This window comes from Sceloporus occidentalis, unplaced genomic scaffold (assembly GCF_023333645.1).
Source record: "Sceloporus occidentalis isolate IW3139 unplaced genomic scaffold, rSceOcc1.0.p SCAF_2, whole genome shotgun sequence".
NCBI lineage: Eukaryota > Metazoa > Chordata > Lepidosauria > Squamata > Phrynosomatidae > Sceloporus > Sceloporus occidentalis.
The window spans coordinates 253,205,656-253,230,164 of record NW_028316982.1 but is presented as its reverse complement, the minus strand read 5'-3'; the positions used below and the strand labels follow the sequence as shown (position 1 = coordinate 253,230,164).

The following is a 24,509-nucleotide window of genomic DNA, read 5'->3' as shown; positions in this document are numbered from 1 at the left end:
GTTGTTGTTGTTGTATGCTTTTAAGCCATTTCAGATTTATAGTACCCTAAGGTGAACCGAACATATCATTGAGTTTTCATGTCAAGGCATGGCCAAAGGGGCTGTATCGTTGCCTTCTTCTTAGGCCGGTAGGATATGACTAGCCCAAGGTTGCCAAGTAGTTTTCCATGACAGAGCACTGATTCAAACACTTAAATCACTACACCACACTGACTGTCATGGTGGTAACTGAGATTGAGGCGTTAACTTGTATTTAACTGAGGCTTAAATCCAATTGCTAGTCCTCAAAAGAGTAGACCCACTGAACCAATTGCTGAATGGCAAATCAGTGTGCATGTTAATCCCATTGATGCTATACAATATGAAAAGGAATCTGAATCTGAACATTTATTTTACAAAAAAGGATTTGGTTCATTGGGTTATATTCTGAGTATTTTATATGGATTTTTCTGATAAAAACACTTGAAGCTTTTTTGGTTGTTCTTTAGCTTTCATGAATTTCAATCATAAAATGCAATTTTGTTCTGTCTAAAAATGATTTGTTGTCTTGTTTGACGGTTGTGGTTGTTGTTTTCCTTTTAAGGAACATATTGAATTTATTTTCTTGCAAATCTTAAAGTCATTTAGTAGAACCGATGAATATTCATCTCTCTTTACAACTATAATATATCCATTTATAATATATCCATTTACCTCTATAAAAATATGTTGTTGTTTTTAATGAATCAGAGAAATTGTTTAGTTCTGATCTCCAGAGCTTCAAACCAAACCCCCTATTTATAGCCTTGGAGAAGATCAGAAGGAAGTCATTGTTTACATCTCCAGTCTCTTGAAACTACTCTGCACAATTCCCAGGCAGGATTGGGGCTAGACTATATCACAGGTTGCCCTACCATTAAGTGTAGTATCTCCCTCCCTCGTTACACTGTAAAAACAGTTTAGAGCGCTGCTAAAAGGGAACACAGGGCATATAACTGAGATTTGAGGCAGCTGAAGTGAAATTTGCCTTGGAGACAGAGCCCAACAGACCAGTGATATAGAATCATAGAATTGGAAGAGACCCCAAGAGTCATCCAGTCCAACCCCCTGCCATAAAAGAAAACACAATCAAGGCACTCCCAACAGATGGCCATCCAGTCTGTACAGAGGAGCCCTGGTGGCATAGTGGTTAAATGCCTGTACTGCAGCCACTCACTCACAAACTGCAAGGTTGTGAGTTAAATACCAGCCAAAGGCTCAAGCTTGACTCAGGCTTGCATCCTTCTGAGGTCGCTAAAATTAATACCCATCTTTTGGGGGGCAGTTAGCTTACACATTGTAAACTGCTTAGAGAGTGCTTAAATGCAATGATAAGCGGTATAGAAATGTACTTGCTATTGCTTAAAAACCTCCAATGAAGGAGATTCCCTTGGAAAATGACAGAACCCCACTAGCGGTCACATACATCTCCCAACTGAGACCACTCAGCCACATCATCAATGAACTACAACCTATTCTGGACAATAATGCCACTCTTTCAAGGACCCTTGGTGGCAGACCTTTACTCACTTACAGACAGGCTCCAAGCCTCAAACATGTACTCACCTACAGGACGACACACACCACAGATGGCAACACAGGTACTAAGCCTTGCCACAAACCAAGATGCCAACTCTGCCCACAGAAAATGTCATCACAAGACCTAATGGTATCACCCACAATATTAGGGGGGGCCTTCACATTCATCCTCCAATGTGATCTATGCTGTGTACTGTGTCAGCAATGCCCTTCAGCACTCTACATTGGGCAAACAGGTCGGTCTCTGTGCCAGAGGATAAATGGACATAAATCAGATATTAGGAATGGGAATACACAAAAACCAGTGTCAGAACATTTCAGTATCCCTGGGCATTCCATCTCAGACCTCAGAAAAGTGGTCATTGAACAAAAGAATTACAAAGGTAGATTTGAAAGAGAAACAACAGAACTGGAATGCATCCACAAGCTACAGTCCCTCAGCAGTGGGTCGAACAAAGACAATGGTTTCCTGACATACTACATGAACTTCAACATTATCTGACCCCATCCTCATGGGGGTGCCCTACATCCATCTATTCTTATCACCACAGGATAGTCCCATTGCAAAACTGGATCTGCCAGTTCATCTCCATACACAGTGACCAGTTTCCGGTGTCTTTGTGCACTAACAACCATAGTTAAAATTGGACCTGCAACTTCATTTCCATACGCAAAAGATTTGTAAGTTGTATTGAAATCCTCACATACCAATGGCATATATATGTCTGTACCAGGCTTCCACTTCACCAAATGCATCTGAGAAAGTAGAGTGAAGTCTATGAAAGTCATGCTGCTCCTCCTCTTTCCTGTGGGTGCCGGCGATGGGGATGGGGCTCTCTCCTCCTCCTCTTCCCCACGGGTGCCGGCACCGGCGCCAGGACCGCGCAGGCATGGGCATGGGCATGGGGCTCCCTCCTCCTCCTCTTCTCCATGGCTGCCGGTGCCAGGATCGCCCGGGGCCGGGGCTGGGGCCGCCGCCTTCCTCTGATGACAGCCGTGGCAGGCCAGAGTGGGCCTGGCCAGCATGGAGGAGGACGGGTGAGGAAGAGGAGGCGTTGGGGCTTCCAGCAACCTTTGCGGCCAGAAGTCCCACCCCTTTTTCTGGCTGGCGGCCTCCCTAATTGGTTGGGAGGCCGGGAAGGGGCAGGACTTCCGGCCACAAAGATCGCTGGAACTTGTAGGTGACCAGAAGTCCCGCCCTTTCCTGGCCTCCCAACCAATCAGGGGGGCTGCCGAGCGGGACTTCCAGACACAAGGAGGGCGCGGCCCAACAAAGGTTGGGAACCGCTGCTCTATGTACTGTTGATTCATATTCAACTTGTGGCCTAATAGGAATCCTAGATCCCTTTCATATGTACTGTTATCAAGCCAAGTGTCCCCCATCCTATGCCTGCATTTCATTTTTTCTGCCTAATCATAGTTCCTTACATTACTTTTTCATGGTCTCTGTGCCTCACACAATAGGGGTTTGCACCTGCGCAGAAAGTCCATTCAGAAGCTGAAAAACTGAGCAGATTGATAGGAAGCCCTGCCCACTCTCACATACTAAGCATGCCTAATCCTGCCAATCTAGCTTCTCCTTCAGTTCTCTTTCATCTGATGCAAGAGAAACCCTCCTTTCAGATTGTTCCTCAGCTGACTCCACTCGTGTACAGTAGAATTGATTTTAAATTTTATTTTCTCTTCTTGTTCTGTGCATTGCCCTCTTTAGAGCTTAAAGCTAGGGTTTTTGTCCTTGTGTGTTTTTCGCTCAGCTGGGTGCCTCGCTTCTAGGCCTCTTATTGCCTCCAATTCTTTACTTAAGCTCTGCGTTTCTTGTAATAGGAAAGTGCCCCTCACTGATGGACTTTCTAAATGCTTTTTTTGTTTGGGGGAGAGCCATGTTACAAGCCGTTGCAATATTTGTCACTCTTTCACTAATGTGACTCTTCACAGTAGAGCCCAATGCATGAAACTTTTTTGTTGGGAACACTCCGTTTCTGTTGCAGAGAAATCATCTTCTCAGGCTAATCCTTTGGTTTTGGTGCTCATATCAAAACTTTCTGGGATTCCTAAGTTCTATCTCTAAGTTTTCTGGCAAAATACATTCTGCTCCTCTTGACAAAGAAGGTAGATGCCTTGATGTTTTTGGGCAATGTTTCTATTCTTCAGTTGCCCTATCTGCCAAGGTAGGTAACATGCAGGCTTGCATGGGTGCCTATCAAAAGTTTTTGTGGGATAAGATGGCTGCCTTCATCCTCTTCTTGCTGGGAGAACAAAAGACGGCTGCCCTTGACTTCTATACGGAGGCTAGGCACTCAGTGGACTGTGCAGTCAAAGTGATCTCAGAAGAAGTGCATTGAAGACCTTCCCTTTGAGGGTGACGGCTTTCTACAGTTAAAATCGATGAGTCTCTCAACACACTGGCTAAGGCATGGCTCATTGGCAAGAGGCTGGGTGTCATGGGTCAAAAACAACAGTACTGTAGATAACAGTGATGCCCCCCGCTCTGCCCCTTATAACTTTTCCAGATCTCAATCTACAGCTTCTACCCAATATAGGGGCTCTTCTCAACAATCTTCTCAGAGGCCCTACAGATAACATTAACCTCAGGGACAACAACAATCATCGAAAAAGTCCTCATCTTCTAAGTCCCACCTTTGACGGATCTACGTGGATGACAGCATCATTCCAACCGATCTCTCCAAACCCTTCTCCTCTTCCATCTCATCAATTTTCCAAATTTTGTCGCTTTTACAGCAACTGGCACCAGATCACCACAGACATCTGGGTACTCCACCATTGTACACCTGGATTACACCATAGAGTTTCCAAGTACTCCACCTCTTGGTGCTTTTTGCTGTACTCCATCCCCTCCTCTCTAAGAGATCTCCTTTCTTCTCGACAAAGGTGCCATTCAGGACAGATGCAAGATGGACAGTTACTTCTCCAAATATTTCACAGTGCCAAAATATCCTCAGGGAATATTTCAGCCTCCAGAACCTTCCAGGATGGTCACCACAGATGCTTCCATGACGGGCTGGGGAGCCTATTAGGCAGGTCTCTGCATCCAGAGTCGCTGGTCCCCTTCAGAAGCAGAGATGCACATCAATGCCCTAGAGTTCTTGTCTGTTATCAAGGCTGCTTATGTGAAGTTTTTTCCCTCCCACTGTTAGATCCTTGCACTATTTGCCTTATTCTCTCTGTAACAGTTTGGCTATTGTCTCCAGCCCTTGATGAACTCTGCCCTCCAGAACATTGTCTCCAGCATATCTCAGTTTAAAGCCCTCTTGATCAATAACTTCTTGAAGTTGTTATATGCCAGAAATTGCATTATCAGTGTTACATCACCAGCATGTATATGAAGTAGACTATTTATTTTTTTATAAAAGGCAAGATGGTGTCCAATACACCTGAAGCATCAGTGTTTGCCAGACTATCAATTTGTCCTTTGTAGTTGCAATGGTGGCTGTTTAGTAATGGCCATTTAAATACTTGTAATATATTGTATATAAGATGCTATATTTATTATGATGTAATTTGTTTGTGCTAGAAAACAAAACTGTAAAGGAAAATTGTCTCTGATATTTTGTTTTAGTTGCCAGTCATAATCCCATTTACTAGGGGAAAAGTTCCATTGAATTAGGTAGAACATATATTTGAATAGACACAGAGAATTATGGTGTTCATGCTACCTATCATCATCTGTACTCTCAATTAGAATTAGATTTTTCCCTTTTAATTTGGGAGTGAGCAAAACATTTCCAATATACATTAAAGTGATACACTTTGATTAAAATTCAAAATGTTTTATATTCTGTTATAAAAGTAACATTCAGGCTCTTTTCTCCACTTTGTTTTCAGAGGGAAAATGTTCTTTTCAAATCTCTTATTTTCCACAATGTTTGGAAAATTAATCAATAGCTACAGTTATAAAAGTTAAAATAATACTTCCACCGACTACCACTAGTGAGGTTTCATGTTCTAGCAGTGCTGATAAATTATATTAATTTGCTTTTGCTGAACCAAACAACAGCAATTAATTTACCAAGCAAACAAAGAAAATGAAACACTGCATCATCACACATTTTTCAAGATTAGAAAATCTATGCTTTATTTGAATATTGTGTATTTTAATCTGCTGTAAACCGCCCTGATCTTATGGAAGGGCGGTATACAAATAAAATTTTTATTATTATTTTTATTATTATCAAAAATGGAGAGACAAGTGGACTTTAAGTGTATCATTCTGAGTGCTTAATAACAAAATAGTTCTGCCCTGTGGAAAGATTAACATATACTTATTACAAAACTTCTGTGCAGTCAAGCAAAACAGGAATTACAAGCTGCTGAAAATCTTAGTGGGAGAAACAGCTACCCTAAATAACATGTGGACAAAAAATAAATGTGGTCTGGTTTATTATTATTAAATTCTAAACTGTTTTATTTCTTGGTAGAAATCACCATAAGAACTTAGGACATATGCTTATGGTGTGAAATATTCTTAATAAATAACATAAATGAATGGGAGGAAAATAGAAGAATGCAGAGTAATGGTTGTTGTTGTTGTTGTTGTTGTTGTGTGACTTCAGGTTGTTTCTGACTTATGGCAACCCTAAGGCAACCCCGTCACTGAGAGGGTTTCCATGCCAAGCAGGAAATAAAACCCTGATCTCAAGAGTAATAGTCTAACATGCAAGCCATTACACCACAATGATAGATGGTTAAAATGCAAATGAACTTCTATTTTATGATACTTATAAAAATCAGAAACAAATATTTAATTTAATTATTGGTCTTCATTTTTTACCAAGATCATAATTCGTAAATGGAGTTGGCTTTAATAACTCATGGTACAAGAAACTCATATCCACGAAGATAATCTTCGTGAGTATGGAGAAAGTGTTTGATTTGGTTAATTGGGCAGCTTTATTGGAAATTAAGGAAAATATGAACATAGATTCAAATGATAGAAGATGGATATCGCAAATTTATAAAAATCAAACAGCAAAAATTAATATTAACAGAGATTTGTCAAAACCAATTCCTATTGAAAGAGGCACAAAACAAGGCTGCCTGCTGTCCCCCTTGCTTTTTTCTTGCTAATAATGGAATTATTAATAATTAGGGTCAAAATAGTGAATTAATAAAAAGGGTAAAGGTTAAACCATTTGAATATAAGATACGAGCATTTTCCAACGACATTGTCGACTGGAAAAAATAGGTTTTGACCTGGGGTGGTTTGCATATAGGCAGATTTGTGAAAGAACAATGGAAAACCTAAAAGAATTTGGAGCCGAAGGAAGTAAATCAGATTTAGGAAAACCTCTGTGCAATGAGAATGAAAAAATGATAGGGAACTTGGATAGTAAATCACTAGAATTGGAAGTGGAAGATGAAATTGTAAAGGATACTAGGTCAAGTGGGCAAAGTATATAGGTTATAATATTCAATCGGACCAGTGGGAACAGGTTTGGATCAAAGGATTAAGATACACAGCCTCCCAAGCTATAAAGGAAAATTGGTACAAAATGTTTTATCGTTGGTATTTAACTCCAGACAGATTAGCTATAATTTACAAAAATAAAAATAATAAATGTTGGAAATGAGGGGATGTGGTAGGGACATTCATACACTGCTGGTGGAATTGCAAACAAGTGAAAAACTATTAGAAGGAAATAAGGGCAACAATTTGTGATATACTGCATATTGATTTAGAATTGAGACTAGAAAGCTTTTTATTGGGAATTTTTGAAAGTGAAATTGAAAAAAAGTATGGAAAGTTGCTTTTTTTATATGGCAGCTATGGCAAGGATACTATTGGCATAAAAATGGAAAACAAATGATACTCCTAGTAAAGACGAATGGATAATGAAATTAATTGAAATAATAGAAATGGACAAACTTACACAAATAGTAAAAAATGAGCCATCAACTAAAATTAAAGAAGATTGGCATTTAATATATGAATATGTGAAGGAGCAATGGGGTAATATATTTATAACAGTAAGAGTAAACCAAAACTAATTATTCTATGTTTCTATGAATGGTATGAACTTTAAATTAGCATAAAGATAATTTACAAAAAGTGATGCATTTGCATTGGGGACAGCGAATATACATGAATTCAAAAATGAGTTGGCTGGTAGTATAAAATGTCTGGATTAGAAATATATAATCTATAAAAATTATTAAAGGAAGTCTATACAAGGGATACATTAAAGTAAACAGTTAACTTAGATAGGAAAGAAGTCACATGTGAGTATTAGAAATGTATATGTGTGCATTATAAGTGTATGTACTTAGGATGGAATAGAAAGTAGGGAAAATGTAGGAAGTTAAAGATAGGTTAATAGTAGGGAGGGATAGGTGGGTTTAAGAATTGACTCGTTTGTGTGAAGTTATTTGTATGGCGTTTTGTTATCAATAAAAATTAAAAAAAAGAAACTCATAAAGGTTCTCTTGTTTAATCTTTGAAGCTTTCTTTTTCTCCAGAGTCTCACTTTATCCTATAGGTGAGACTAAATGGGAAAGTGGAGGACCCTGCTTCTTCCATCTACACTCAAACTCTCTAAACAAATCCCATTACCCGTGGTTTAATAATAATAGTATTGAAACAATCTGTATTTTGCTCCACCCATAGCAGGATGACAGGGCTCCCTGACAATGCTAAGCCATTTGATTCCATGCAAATGTATGTTTCCTGTGGATTGTATTGGTATTCCAAATGCATGCATAGCTAAAGTGCTGCAACCTTGAGTGGAAATTCTGTCAATATGAACTTGCACACACAGACATACATATCATTATGTTGTTTTGAAGGAGCTTTTACATTTTCTGAGAATTGTCTTTCCTTGTTTGGTCTATATAACTCTAGTAGAAAATTGTCTCAAATCATCACACACAGACTGTCTTTTCATCTTGCAGGTAATTTCACAGCTTCGGATTTTGAGCAGGTCTGTAACAGCTGGCTGCAAATTTGACAGAGAAATCTGGTCTAATGAACTTTCTCCAGTTCTTAACTTATGGAAGAAGCTTAATCAGGTAAGAAGGTCAATAGTAAGAGGTAACTATGACACAGAAAAGTCACATAAAACAAGCCTTTTTAAAAATAAAATCTTTTTACTTCTTGTACTGTTCACAAATAGTGACTTGAACCTTTTGCTGCAATAATAGTAATAGGAAAGTTGTTCTTTTCAATATGAAATTTCAATTTGTTCTTATAACCTCCTACTGTTGTTGTTGTTCTTCTTCTTCTTTTTCTTCTTCTTCTAGTTTATTTCTATAGCGCTGTAAATGTACACAGCACTGTACATACAAATGATCAAATCAATAAAAATGAAACCTGCCACTGGCGTACGATCTACAATCTAGTACTTTGCTTGAGCAGTATGAATATAAACAAATAAGCAATCAAGCAAGAAAAGCGAGTTAGTAACCAGCCACACTAGCAAGTGCCAAGGCTGTCATGAGAACCTGCAGGCTCCAATTTAAATTCTTTTGGTACACCTCAGTAGATGTTTGCTTATAAGCATTTGTGGTACTAAAAACAGTCTTGGCTAAAACGTATGCATTTACCATCTGCTTTTTAAGAACATCTTACTTCTGGACTCCTTGAATGAATGTAAATATCAACATTTCCATATTTGAATATGTATACACACACATACAGAAAGAGAGAGATATTTTCCTGCATTGTTGCCATTTGACCCTTTATGGAATTGTGAGTCCCCCAAAGTCACAGTTGGGGGAGCATCTAAAGCTGCTTCAAGATTCTCTTTTGTGTGCAACCCTCTATCTGATTTGTGAAATTTGGGAGAATGCAGTGGGAGATGATATGACTTTGTGATCCATTTATAATAAGCCTGTCTTTTTCATTTCTGCTTCTGTCATTCTTATCATAACACTTAGTAAGGATGGAAAGATGTGTGAGCTGCACAATATCTTTTTATTGTCACTGTTACCTTCATCTGGTAGTGCCTCAAGACTTTGGGGTCAATTGTGAAATCCCTAAACCTATGTTGCCACATTTCATTGGAGATGTAAAATTAACTTTGAGAGTTGTGATTGATATATAGGACTTGATGGTAAAACAGAATTGCTGTTGACTTTCAGGCAATTTCAGAGCTCAGATTTTCCATCAGTAAACATGCACATTTCAAACGAAAAATAAAAAAAAAAAATGAAAATCTGCCTCAGCTGTACTAGCAAAGCTCCAGTGATACCCTTCTTCTAAGCAAAAAAAAAAAAAAAAGAAGAAGAAGCTATGAATGTATGATTTGGAGTGAAGAGTAGTGGGAAGAAAGGATTCGCACACAGATTCCTCACTCCATAAGGCTTTTATATGCATGTGTACACATGATTTTGGAACTTTGAAAAAGAGAAGCTGCTTGGAAAAAGCTGCAGTGGCAGGCTGAGGAAAAATTAAACACACCCTCCTTCTACCACAGATTGGTAGAAGGTCCCAGATTGCTCTCTTCTGGTGCTACTTTCAACTATAAAGATGAGCTGTTGGGATTTTACATGTAAAGTATTTGTGACCTAAGATGATAATGTGATAAATCCATGGGTTTGATGGCGCTCTCAAAACCAGCATGAAATTTCCCAGCTTCTTCTATCTGTAGTGCCCTTGTGGTCTCTTCCAACTCTACGATTCTATGATTCTGTGATTCTAGTGTAGGCTTTAGCCATTTTTAGGTGTGCCATCACAGGTTTATTGGACATTCAGAGGGGAATGGGGACATATTGGTGAATCTACCTCAAAAAATCTGAAAAAAGTTTGTGTATACCACTTTATGGACATAAAGAAACATATTTCATTCTGCATTTAATGCAAAATATGTAGCTCCCACAGGAACACCACCTTCAGCAGAATCAGTTGGCACATTCCTGTTTTCCATTCTCAGTAAATTCATGAAAAAAAGATATGGGGAAAAAATTAGCATGCTTCCTTTCCTTTTGCACACCAATGTTCCAGCTTACTTCTGTTGTATCTGAACACTTGAGTTCTTCTCTGAAGTGTCTTAATTAACAAAGTTGATTTGAACCAGAATTGATTGAAACTATCCAAGCTGCTGGAAAAGCTAACATGGCTGACAATGTGAAAGTTAACTGTGTAAATCATGAATTATATGTATGCAGATCTGCTCCAGCAAGGATTGTTGCACAAACAGCACTGGAATCTATGGACAGGTATTTTATTTCCTAGATCAATTATCTCTTTATGACAAGCCACTCTGAGGACAATTTCTGTGCAGATATTTATTTCTGCCAAAGGATTATCTTTACCACGTTAAGATTTATTGTCATAAACTGACTTTTTTCAATTGAGACAAAGCTGGAGAAATCATTATTATCTTCCTAAGACAGTTAGTAGAAACTGCTAACAGAAAATTATGCCTGTGTACCTGCATAATTATTAATATTTTAAAGATAGACAGCCCATTCCAAATCACTATGGATGAAGTCTATGTTTGCATAATTATTCAGTAGATATATTTTTTTAAAATCAACATAATTAACTGTGGACACATTCATTTAATTCTTTCTGATGGTCATTTCAAATTACAGATTAGTCATTGAAAAGTCCCTTCTTTAGAATACTAATCATCACTAAATGTGGTTCTTTATAACTTTTGCACTCAAAAATATAATTAATTTGCTTTTGAAATATTCATTCGTCAAAAATGAGACTTTCCCCTCTTTATAGAAGAAATTGGAAATCTTTGTTTAGCCATATTATTTATATGAAAATATTAAAAAGTCAGATCTAGATCTGCCTTTGAGTCAGGAACTTACCTTCCCTATGGAAGATTATTAGGTGGTCCCTCTCATGAGTCAGGGTTGCTAATTAATTTCTCCTTGTGAGGAGTCTGCCTCCAACCTTCAAATCCTTCCCTGCCTAGCCACTGGGCTGTAGGGCATCATCTACTGTAGCCTTTTTAAAGGTGGTTCTGAGCTGCTTTTGGATTTGATTTACTGCTCTAATCTATATTTACTGTCCTTCTCTCCCAACCCACTCACAACATATTCAGCATGATAAGGTCCTTCATTAAGTTGGGGATGGAGACTCTCACCAAGTCCTTTCCATCCTTTCCTAACTTTGAAGTACAGTATCTTTTGGTTCCGCTCTGGATGACTGTTTTAGCATATTTCCTTGAGTCTGGAAGAATGAATTGGCTTCATGCCAGATTCAGGAGTCACTGCCTGCAACCCATCTTCCTCCCCTAGCACAAAAAGTGAGTGGATATTTCATATTCCATTAATTAGTTAATGAAGATGACCTTTTCCTCAAGTCTGGATCAAATGTATAGAGTGTGAGGCTGGAAGAGCAAAAGCCTTATCTTCATTGAGGAATTTTACACCTTATGTTGGTTTGTGAGCATTCTCTTTGGTTTGACAAATTCAGTCCTTGTAATGATTACCCTGCCCACTGTTTCCTCTAGTCCTTTTCCTAGCCTCTGAACTCAGCCTGCTTCTAAAGAACACAATAAAGCCAGAGGTTTCTCAGCTGGGTTCCAGGCCCAGAAAACAGTATTGACTTACCATTTCAAATATCCCAATTTGGCAAGGACAGCTTAATTCTCTGCTGTCCCACTTTTTCAGCTGCTTTTAAAATGTCCCAGTTTCTCTCGCCTGCTCTCACTTTCTGGCTTTGTCTTCAGCTTACTTCAGCTGCTGCAAACTGAGTTAAAAGTGCAAAAGCAGTTTGCACTCAATTAATTTAGCAGAGGAGAGGAGGGAATGGAGTCCTAGGAAAGGGACTCTTCTCACCACACTTAGCAAAGCAAGGTGTTATAGCATCTTCTAGCCTGTGTGTTCTTCCTCATTAATACTTTTTACTTTCTTCACCACACACTGATGTTCCTTAGCCACAAGTGTCCCAGTTTTCATCTCTGATATGTTGGAAAGTATGCCATCCCCTGTGTATGCCAGCTTTCTTGTGGGAAGAGCAAAGGTGATGGTAATCACAAAAAATTGTTTGGCTACTACAACTTCTTACCTGGAATGTTCTCAAAGCACATGCATGAACTCATGCATGTTCTCAGCACATGCCTGTAAGAGATCAAATAGAAGACATTAACCTTCATCTACACAGAACTATCTAAAGGAGAATTTTATTGAACACACAAGAATAAAAATCTTCACAATAATTGCATTGGGGAATATGAAATGCTTTGGTAGAGCTTCACAAATGAAAACCAGAACATGTAGAATACAAAGCTACCTAACAGAGGACACTTGCTTCACACTGGGGAAATACTAACTCAAATGAACAAATTCACAAGACTGAGAGAGGAGGTCTAAGAGTGATTTCATCTTGAGCACCTCAGAGCACCACCTCGGCAATGATTCAGCAAGTGCCCTCCAGAAGCCACCTCTCAGAGATCTTGGTTGAAGTTTCAAGTACGCTGCATCCTGAAATAATTTTCTTTTGAACCTGGAGTCCATAGAGAGATATCTCAACCACAGGGTTACCATGAGTCAAAGTCAACTTGAGGGCAGTTAACAACAGGAGGACAGGGAAGGAAGCTCAAAGTCAGGAAATTTCTCTTTTGGCCTGATCAGTCTGCTTCTGAAGTGAAATTTTGGTGATATATTGATGGACAAAGCAAGAAAGACGTTTAGAGGTCATTACTCTTGCCACAAAGGTGACCTTTCTTATTAGTGTCATTTCCTGTCCAGTTGGCCAGCTACAGAATATCATACTGGAAGAGACAGAGCCTTCTATGGGGATATTCAGTAGTTCAGTAATTTAATCAGTATACTTGCTACACTTCATGGTGGAAGATAATGGAGCAACATTTTTTCAGAAAGGGGTGATAGATACAGGATATGACTAGAGGCCTCTCCAGCAAAGTCATCTCTATCCTGAGCCAGACAATCAAAGAGTTTCCATAAAAATATACATTCATGCACATGTACATAGACACAAGGCCCAGCAGACTGGAGGAGGGCAAACATAGTCCCCCACCTTCAAAAAGGGGGCAAAAGAGGATCCCAACAATTATCATCCAGTTAGTCTGACATGAATACCAGGAAAGATTCTGGAGCAGATCATTAAACAGAGAGTCTGTGAACATCTAGAAGGCAATGCCATAATCACAAAAATTCAACATGGGTTTCAGAGAAACAAGTCATGCCAGACAAACCTGATCTCTCTCTTTCTTTGATAAAATTACTAGCTTGGTAGATGAAGGGAATGCTGTGGATATAGTATATCTTGATTTCAGTAAGGCCTTTGACAACGTTTCCCATGACATTCTTGCAAACAAGCTTGTAAAATGTGGGCTAGACAAAGTAGCCCAGTGGGTCCCACAGGGCTCTGTCCTGGGCCCAGTGCTATTCAACATCTCTATCAATGACCTGGATGACAGAGTTGGGAGCATACTTAACAAATTTGCAGATGACACCAAATTAGGAGGAATAGCTAATACTCCAGAGGACAGGATCAATATTCAAAATGACCTGAATAGACTAGAAAGCTGGGCCAAAGCTAACAAAATGAAATTCAACATGGAGAAATGTAAGGTACTGCACTTAGGGCAGAAAAATAAAAGACACAGATATAGGATGGAAAAAAACTGGCTGAATGAAACTACATGTGAAAGGGATCTGGGAGTCCAAGTAGACCACAAGTTGAACATGAGTCAACAGTGCAATGCGGCAGCTAACAAAGCCAATGCGATTTTAGGCTGCATCAATAGAAGTATAGTGTCTAGATCAAGGGAAGTCATAGTGCCACTATATTCTGCTCAGGTCAGGCCCCACCTGGAATCTTGTGTCCAGTTCTGGGCACCACAATTTAAAAAGTATGTGGAGAAACTGGAGCATGCCCAAAGGAGAGCAACTAAAATGGTGAAGGGTCTGGAAGCCATGCCCTACGAGGAACGACTTAGGGAGCTGGGGATGTTTAGCCTGGAGAAGAGAAGGTTAAGAGGTGATATGATAGCCCTGTTTAAATATTTGAAGGGATGTCATATTGAGGAGGGAGCAAGCTTGTTTTCTGCTGTTCCAGAGACTAGGACCCGGAACAATGAATGCAAGCTACAGGAAAAGAGATTCCACCTGAACATTAGGAAGAACTTCCTGACAGTAAGGGCTGTCCAACAGTGGAACACACTCCCTCGGAGTGTAGTGGAGTCTCCTTCCTTGGAGGTCTTTAAGCAGAGGCTAGATGGCCATCTGTTGGGAATGCTTTGATTTGGATTTCCTGCATGGCAGGGGGTTGGACTGGATGGCCCTTGTGGTCTCTTCCAAGTCTAGAATAATAGATTCTATGATTCTAAGGCTCTAGGATTGTTGGACAAATATGGCCATCTTATGTCACATGCCTCTAACTTTTATTGTAACCTCCAGATAGTAAAAAAACCTCATTATACTAGTGATGTGTCCTGGCTTTCAAACACAGTTTATGCACATGATGCCTGTAAAGTCAGGCGTGAATACAAAGTTATAGCAACACTTGGCTATAGCTAGATAGTTCCTACCCACCCACCTCCCACACATCAGCTTTTATCACTAAAAGTAAGTGTTACTAGGCTGTGTTATTAAAAGTAAGATTGGTCTGCTCATTATATTAGCCATTAGTCTCTGGTTAAGTTTTCTGTGGGTTTTTCGGGCTATGTGGCCATGTTCTAGAAGATTTTCTTCCTGATGTTTCGCCAGCATCTGTGGCTGGCATCTTCTCTTTGGTTAATTTTTATGTCATCTAACTGAACTCATGGGACTTGGAGCCACCACACAGTGCATTTTCCCACTCCTGCCTTTAACAATTGACGTGGGTTAGTGCTAAAGAAACTAACTGTATATGTTTAGAACAAGTGCAGGCTGAAGGGAGGAATCACATGATTTCCAAATGTCAAAATAAATTCTGACAGTTTTCCTATTTACTTTTTCTTCTTTGACAATAACTGCCTGGCAGGAATGTGATAAATGTGGGTCATGAAATGCCACCTAAATCAGTTGCAGCAGTCAGGCCATTCAACTTTTGGTTCAAAAATGACAGGTGGTGAAACTGTTGTCATTGCTGAAACTGACAGTAAATGTGGTAATTTTGTTCTACTTATTGAATTAAAATGCTAAACAAGCCAGTCACTTGGCTTAAGCTTATAAAATTTGATTTAGTACACTCATATGCATATAGCCCAAATTAGACCACTGTGAAATGATTTGACATGTTCATTTGTCATTTTGTTTTCCCAAAATAAGAGGTATAAAAATAGTTCTACAAATTAAATTACATTAATGCATTTCATACACAAAATAAAATATGTGTAATCTGTTTCAACTTAAAATCTAAGCAGAGCTTGTTGTTAAATAACTAATAACTTCCTTATTATTACGTAAATAATGCAGCATGCTTTTAGCTTTTTCATTCAGTACTGAGTGTGAATGCTGTAGAAACTTCACTTAAACAAGAAGAAAAAGATAGCAAACCATTTAGTTGTCCATTGGGAACACACACATGCCTTTCTAACAGGTTTCAATCAAGTGAACATACATACAAAAGTAGGAGTTAGGAAGGTAGGGGTTAGAACCTAGAAGATGGAAGCTAAATAAAGAGTAGCTATCATTCAGCTCCTCCTCCTATTCTTCCTGAGTTTAAGCTCATTGAAACTCAATAAGGAGACAGATGGGATTTCGTAGTGTAAATGGCTGTTTATTCCATACTTTTACCAATTCTCATGTTGTTTTTTCTTCAGAATCTTATATTCTGAACTTTCAGTCAATATGAGAAGCAAGAGGCTCAGATCACCATTATATCTGTGCACAAACATATACAAAAAGGGAGAGACTTATTGATAATATAAAAAAAATACTCCAGGTTTTAAATTTATACATTGGGCCCTTGGTATCAGCAGGCGTTGGGTTCCAGGACCTCTTGTGAATACAGAAATATGTGGATGTTCAGGTTCCATTAAATACAATGACATAGCAAAATGGTGTCCCTTATATATGGAAACAAGTGTTCCTTTAGATGCCTAGGGCATCTAACGCTGTTCAGGGTTTCAAACATCAATTTGAATTAGGCTAGTAAACAAATAAGGAGCTAATGTAATTGGGAAAGTATCATTATAATCTTCAAATAACCCATTATACTACACTGAATACATGCTTGGCATTAGCATTCTAAACTAATTATATAGGTTTCCAAACTCTGTTCAGGGACAACCTCAGTATGTAGTCTAAACTGAATGTAACCATAACCTTATAAGCACTTCTGACCATAATCAGCACCTGAGCTGCCAAGAGGAACACTAAATTCAGGAGGGCTCCAAAACTACCACATATACTCGACTATAAGTTGACTGTGTGTATATGTCAAAGGCAAGTTTTGGGGCCAAAATTATGGATTTTGATATGACGATAAGTTGAGGGTAAAACTTAGGGGCATATAACAAAGTATGAAGCAAAGGAAAATTATGCCAAAGAAGTTACAAAATTCTAGCAAGCATAGCTGTTTATACTTGCCCTGGATGAAGGAAATATGGTAAATGGTGGCTGTGTGGTGTGTGGGAGAGGTGACCAGGTGCAGACAAGGCTAAGAAAATGTGCACATATCAAAAAGGATGAAAAGGCAAAGCAAAGAAAATGGTGGTTTTGTTAGCAGTGATAATAGCCTTTAACTGTAACGTGATAACTTTGCCTGATTTTAACCCAGAAAAGTTGATAAATCCCTTGTTCATATTTTTCAAAGCCCGATTACTCTTAGTACTCTTTTGAAGGAAAGTGCCAAAGAGTTGACACTGCCTTCATTTTTCCACCCAGTCTTCCAAAAAGGCCAGAGGCACTTCTACAGTGGAAATATCAGAGAGGGTCAGTGCTTCTTTTAAGTTATCCCAGGATAAACTAAGCTCTCACTTTTCACCATTCCATTCAGAGAAGTGGATGGTTCTCTTTTTGAAAAGAATACAGTAGTTATATTGACCCATGGATAAGTCAACCCAAGCTTTTTTTAAAGTCAATTTTGGACTACAATTTCTAGAATTATACATGAATACATACATGAATGCAGTGGCTTAGTGGTTAAGACGTCTGTTCTGATGATCAGAAGATCAGACACTTGGCAGTTTGAGCCCCGAGTGCTGCATGATGGGGTGAGCTCCTGTCACTAGTCCCAGCTTCTGCTAATCTAGCAGTTTGAAAGCGCGCAAATGCAAGTAGATAGATAAGTACCACTTCTCAGTGGGAAGGTAACAGCATTCAGGGAAGTCATGCTGGCTTAGAAATGGAGATGAGCACCGTCCCCTACAATTGCTTGGGACTAGACATTCATGTCAAGGGACTACTTTTACCTTTTACAGTACAGTACATACGTGATCCCAGAGAAAGAATGCTACCACCCAGAACAGAAAGACAGGCACATACAGGTCAAGTTTCTAGAGAAGTATCATAACTTTCTTAATGCTGAACAGCTGACTAAGGAGATATTTTGCCTTCTCTGTCAGAGAGCTCTGGTGCCACAACAAATTACAATTTCCAGAATTCTCTAGCACTGTACCAGGGCAATTAAAATGATGTCAAACTGGATTATTTCTGCAGCGCAGATGCAGCTCAAGAGTGAGAACTTCTTTAAACCGGCAAATAACTAGAGCACATTTTATATTACAGCTAGTTAAAGTATATACTTGCATAGCTGAGTGTTGACAACACACACATACACACACACTCAAGCTATTATAATTTAATTAATTTGTTTTATTTATATACAGCTATTCCAAAGATCATAGCGGTGAACAGCAAGTAAGCTAATTAGCAAGTAAGCTAATTTGCCCCCAACAGTCTGGGTACTCATTTTAGCGACCTTGGAAGGATGCAAGCCTGAGTCGAGCTTGGGCCCTTTTTCTGGTCTTGAACTCGCAACCTTGTGGTTTTGAGTGAATGGCTGCAGTACAGGCATTTAACCACAGAAAAGTTGAATACCAAAGAAAATATACTACCCACATTTTGACCATGTCAATTAATAGTCACATTGATATAATAGAGATTTTTTTATCTTGGTTTAATAAACCAAGACATGAACAAGCTTTTGACTGGCACAGGTGGTATCCCTTTTTTTTCTCCCTGCAAATCTGCAGTTCCCATGTCACTGAGATTACAATAATAAGCCACTTGTGTGAGCAGGTTTTTTTAAAAAAAGAAACAACTCAAAACAAACCAGTAGAAATGACCGCTTTCTATCATATGTATATATTGGATAGGGAATTTTAAAGGTAAAGTTAAAGGTATTCCTCCTTGACAAGGTTGTCAAGTTGTGTCCGACCATAGGGGTGGTGCTCATCTCCATTACTAAGTCATAGAACCAGTGTTGTCAGAAACTACTCTGTGATCATGATTGCACAGTACGCCGTTTACCTTCCCACCAGAGTGTACCTATTTATCTATTTGCATTTACATGCTTTCGACCTGTTAGGTTGATAGAAGCTGGGACTAGTGATGGGAGCTAACCCCATCATCTGGCACCCAGGCCTCAAACTGCCAGCCTGCCGATCTTGCAATCAACAGAGTCAGCATGTTAACTGCTTGAGCCACTGCATCCTCTATAGGGAATTTTGGTGGCTCCCAATTATGGTTAAACTTTTAGTCTCAATCTCTCAATAAACCTTTATTTTCATTCTAAATAATATGCTTTAATTTTTGCTTTTGGAAGAAACCAGAAATGTTGAAAATTGTGTCTGAAGTAATTTTCTGCTTGAGATTTTTGAAGAGCAATTTGCAGAGTTGTGAGAACTGAAAGTACTAATTATCTGCATATAAACTACAGCATGAGATCCCTTTTCCAAAATACACGTTTCAGATTCATCCTACATCATCTTATTATACTCTTATTTAAATTTTAGGTTTGTTAAATACAGTATTTATTTATTTTTAACCTAGCATGGTACCAAAGTTCATAGTTACCTGTCTCAAAAAGCAGACTAAATAAGCTGGGCATACGTACCATTTTTTTCATATTTCCTGACCATCCCATCATTTTAATATAAATGTCAATTTTGACCTATTTTCAAGAAAAATGTCCTGTTACGTTGCAAAAATGATTTGAAGATCCCTGTTTGAAACTGTGATCATAAAAGAATAAGCATGTCACGGACTGTGAGAAGTTTTATGATAATGTCTTGAAAGACTGAAATTTGCTGCGTAAGATTACTTCATCAGAGAAATATTTGTGGTCCGAATACAGTCCCCTCTACATCTACCTAAATTTTTGTATGAGTTCTATCACTGAAGCATAATTGCTAGCTCAATATGTTTATGTAATAAAATTTGTGTTATCATCTTACTTTTTCATGAATATGGAATATTACATAACCCCTTCCTGTTTTTACCATCCCAACGTTTTGTTTTGTCTCAAGGAAATATGGTTGGATTAAGACTAAGGCTGGATCAACACTGCAAAAATAATCTGGTTTGACACCACTTTTAACTGCCATGACTCAATGCTATGGAATTCTGGTGCCACAACGCACTATAATTTGTAGAATTCCATAGCATTGAGTCATGGCAGTTTAAGTGGTGTCAAACTCTATTTCTGCAGTATTCATGCAGCCTTAATGTACGGTATCCATGATGCTCATTAGTAGTATGAAGTGACAAACGTTTCTCCTAAACTTGTGTTCTGGTCTTAAAGCAAGTTCCTTCCTGTATCTATAGTGTTTTCACTGCAGTCATGCACATGGCAACAAGCCTAGGAAATAATATTTTTCAGGATAGCTGAATCCATATTGTGGATATCTGAATTCATATTGTTTACAGATTCCTAGAGACTGTGTGTCCCTGTGACTCTGGTACCAGTTTGTAATTCTACAGTGTTGTTAAGAAAGCATGGTTGGTCACAAAAATGTTGTCTTCCATTATTGGATTGATCAGATAACTTGAATTTTTACTCCCTTTAGAATTCCAACCTGATTCATCAGAAAGTGTTTCCTCCTTCTGAGCGTCAAGGATCCCCAATCCTTTCATTCATTATTCTGGAACAGTTCAATGCCATTCGCTTAGTTCAGAGTATTCATCAGTCTCTTGCAGCTCTTAGTAAAGTAATCAGGGGAACCTCACTACTGAGTTCAGAAGTACAAAAACTAGCAAGTGCTTTATTAAACCAGAAGGTAAGGTTGTTGTTTTTAAATTCTCAGAATACATAAATTCTTTATTCTGTAATTATAACAGTTTTGAAGCAAACTCCGCTGGTTTGGAGAAGTGCACACTTTTATGCTTCAGTTGATTTTTCTTTTGATTTAAAACAGATTTAAATCTAACCAGGATATCATTAATAAATACCATGTTTCCCTCCTTTATTTATTTATTTATTTATTTTTAGTTTTCTGCCCATCAACAGATATTTGTCTGGGGACTTTCAGAGCAGCAAGTCAAAGAAATACAATATTAATAATACATAACTATAATACCGTAATTGAAAGTGCAAACAGTATAACATAAAATACTGTATAAAACTTTATTTTGAGCAGAAGCAGTCTGGGATTCAGATTTAAAACACTGAAAAACTGAGAGCCAAGTACAGGTATACTTCAGTTAATGAAGTAGATGTGTTCCTGGGCATTACTTTAACAGAAACCATGGTACCAGAGGCAGAAATAACATGGAAAGAATTAGGATAACCATTTAAAAAGAAAGGAGGTGAGAAAGGGACTGGATCAGCTGAGTAGATAGAAGGTTGTATCAGTGAAAGTTTTTATTAGGGTGAGAGTTGTACCTTTTGACATATTTTTAGTAATGACTGGTTGTAAAAGCTAATAACTTCTTTTTCCCTCTCCACAGTGCCCATTAACATGGCAGAGCAAATGGGAAGGCCCAGAGGATCCTTTACAATATCTCAGAGCCGTTGTAGCCCGAGCACATGCTATTCAGGTACAATTTAATATTTCACTAACATTCTGTATTTTAATAATCTAAAGTAAAGTTCACAACTATCCATTTATTTTCATGTTCATATTCCACCTTTCTTCTCTTGAAAGAAAATGGCAAGGAAATTGAAATTGCAAGAAAATTGTGTACAGTTGGCCTTATTAGACCTGTATGAAAAAGTTGGTTGACATAGATGGACACATCTGTGGAACAAATCAGGTGGGAACAGTTGAAAGCTCTGTGGTCACGTGGTGTTAGTCATTGCCATGGGCTTCTCTTGTAGCTTAAGCAGTACTGGGATTTTAGGAATTTCTGACCTCTGCACTGTTGGTGAGAAGACCTGCTTGTGGGGAACAAAGGAAAGCCCAAACAGAAATAATGAGTCATGGTTTGTGAACTTGATGTGGATGTATAAAGACTGTTGGATAGGAAAGAGAGGAGAGTGTTATCACCCGAGTTCTCTTCCAGTGTCCTTGCCTTCTGCTCCCGCCAGAAGCAAAAATGACTGAGAAATTTGTGTGTGCCTTCAAATCACTTCCAATTTATGGTGATTCTAAGGTGAAATTTTTATGGATTTTTCTTGGTAAGATTTCTTTAAAGGGGGTTTGCTTTTACCTTTCTCTGACAATCAGAGGGTGTGATTTGCCAAGGTCACTCAGTGGGTTTCCATAGCTGAGCAAGGATTCAGACCCTGGTCTCCAGAGGCTTAGTGCAGTCCTCATACCACCACTCCAGTTCCTTCTGATTCTGTGTGTATCCTGACCTAATCCATACGTTAAGACTGAAAAAGTATCATCAGTGTTGGGCCACTGATAACTCTGATTGGAATGCATGGCATTTACTACTTTTACTTTTAGAAGGGTATGTTTGTCTCCTATTTGTGGGGCATATAGATTCCCAAGCTACTGGAAAGAAAGGATTCTTTCACCAATTCTGTTTAGTCGATATAAAATGTTCACATACAACAAGAAGATGAAGTGAGGGATATGAAAGACATTATGCTATTTTCAGCATTGTATTTAGTAGCATACGTTCTCCTTTCCTTTTCTAATCCTCACACTATACAGTTATTTGCATTCCTTGTTCTAGGAATGGTGTACATATATAGTGAAGCATGTTTGTGAGTGCTTTTGTCTGGAATCCTAAAGCGAGATATGCTTGCACATACAAGTATTAGCAATATGCTAGAGAGTCCGCATGATGTAGCAGTTTGAGTGTTGGACTAGGACTTTAGAAGACTAGGGCCCATTACAGACGGGCACCCTAGGACGGATTCAGTCCGTGCTAGGATTAGAAAGGAGCGTTTCTTCCAGACGCCCCTAACCCTAGCACGAACTGAGTCCGTACGAAATGGCGGTGGCCGTTCCACACAGCCACCGCCATCTTGACGTAGCGGACACTCTGCTTCCGCACGTCGCACCCCAGATATGACGCCGCAAGTGCGCGACTAGCGCCTCACGACGTCACATCCGGGGCCTAGGAAGGAGCGCGATTTTCGCGCTCCTTCTTTGCTGCGTCTGGGAACAGTGCCGTTTGGCTGCTGCGGTTCCCGGAACTGGCAGCGGCAACAGACTGCCGCTTTTCGGCGGTCTGTAACCCGCCTAGGTTTCAAATTCCACTCAGCCATGGAAACCAACTGGGTGACCTTAGGCACATCATGCCTCAGAAGAAGGCCTCAGTAAATTCCCTCTGAACAAATCTTGCAAAAAAAGAGCACTTGATATGTTAAACTTTAGTGTCAGCATATGTGAGAAACTACTTGAAGGCACACATAACAACAACAAAAAGTAAGTCAAATTTATTTGAAGGGCTGTATTTTCCCATATTATGAACTTGCCCATGTTTTGTGATCTTCTGGCAAGGCCCTTCTCACTGTCCCACCACCTTCACAAATACTCCTGATGGGAAGGAGGGAGATGGTCTTCTCCATGGCTGCTCCTAAGAGATTATCACACATGCCTTATCCCGTCTTTTTCCCAATGGGATAGACGTGCATTTAACTGTCAAAGATGGATCTCATCGCATTCTGCCAGTCCCAGGAGAATGTGATAAGACCTGTTTTCTCTAAAGATGCCAGCCACAGATGCTGGCAAAACGTCAGAAAGAAACTCTGCTAGAGCATGGCCACATAGCCCAAAAAACCCACAAAAAACTATGCCTCTGTTCCATCAGGAAAAAGATGAGATAAGATGTGTGTGTTAATGTCCAGGAATGCTGCCAGCACCCACCCACCCACCCACACACACACACACACACTGATAAAGATGGCTCAGTGATGGTAATAAAGCCAAACAGCCAGCAGACAGTTTGCAGACCTATTCTCTGTCTAAGGCAGTATTTCTCAAATAGTGGGGCGGGCCCCCCAGGGGGGGCGCGAGGCTCCGTAAAGGGGGGCACGAGGCTCAGGATATAGTGTTATGCAGAGGTGTACTTATAACAATTTTATAGACAAATGATACTATTTACAGTCGCGCGGGGGGCGCAAAATGTTTTCTTCTTCCTAGGGGGGGCATGACAGAAAATAATTGAGAAGCACTGGTCTAAGGTGAGTCACAAGCCAAAGCTGGGGTCAGGATTTCAGAAGTCACTGAAGTCAGTACAGTCCAAGGTCGAGGAAGCCAGAAGGTTTGGGTAGTCAAGTCCGTTCCGAGGTCGTAGATGCAGGAGTAAACAAAGGTCTAGGAAGCCCAGAATTCAGGGAGCCAGCGCCGACAGCATTCAGTATACTGAACCTGGAATAAACTCTAGCAAAGGGTCGGCATACTCCAGCTGCCTTAAATCACAGAACCACTCCCTTATCACAGCTGTTTCTTATCAGCAGAATGCTTCTCCTCAAGCCTCCTCAACCGCTGCAGGCATGCCCTTTCAGCTCTCCTTTGGCTAAAGGGAGGAATCTCCATGCTTTGCTGTTCTAAGGCGCGTTACAGACCGCTGAATTGCGGCGGTCTGCTGCCGGCGCCGCTTGCAGCGTCCGGGATCCGCAGCTTCTAAACTGCGGGACTCCCGGACGCTGCGAGGAAGGAGCGCGGAAATCGCGCTCCTTCCTGGGCCCCAGAAGTGGTGCCGCAAGGCACGCTTTCACGGCGTCACTTCCACTGCGACACGTCTGG

At 39.6% G+C, this 24,509-nt stretch overlaps 1 protein-coding gene across 3 annotated transcripts in view; it reads left to right on the top strand.

Moving 5' to 3' along the window:
• Positions 1-24,509, top strand: part of LOC149320001 (cytoplasmic dynein 2 heavy chain 1-like) — a 261,670-nt gene that overhangs the window by 199,098 nt on the left and 38,063 nt on the right. For all 3 annotated transcript variants that reach the window (XM_089512748.1, XM_089512747.1, XM_089512749.1), the window contains exons 83-85: positions 8,464-8,580; positions 20,433-20,642; positions 21,313-21,402. In XM_089512748.1, the coding sequence (XP_089368874.1) occupies positions 8,464-8,580; positions 20,433-20,642; positions 21,313-21,402 (417 nt within the window). The remainder of the gene's footprint in view (positions 1-8,463; positions 8,581-20,432; positions 20,643-21,312; positions 21,403-24,509) is intronic.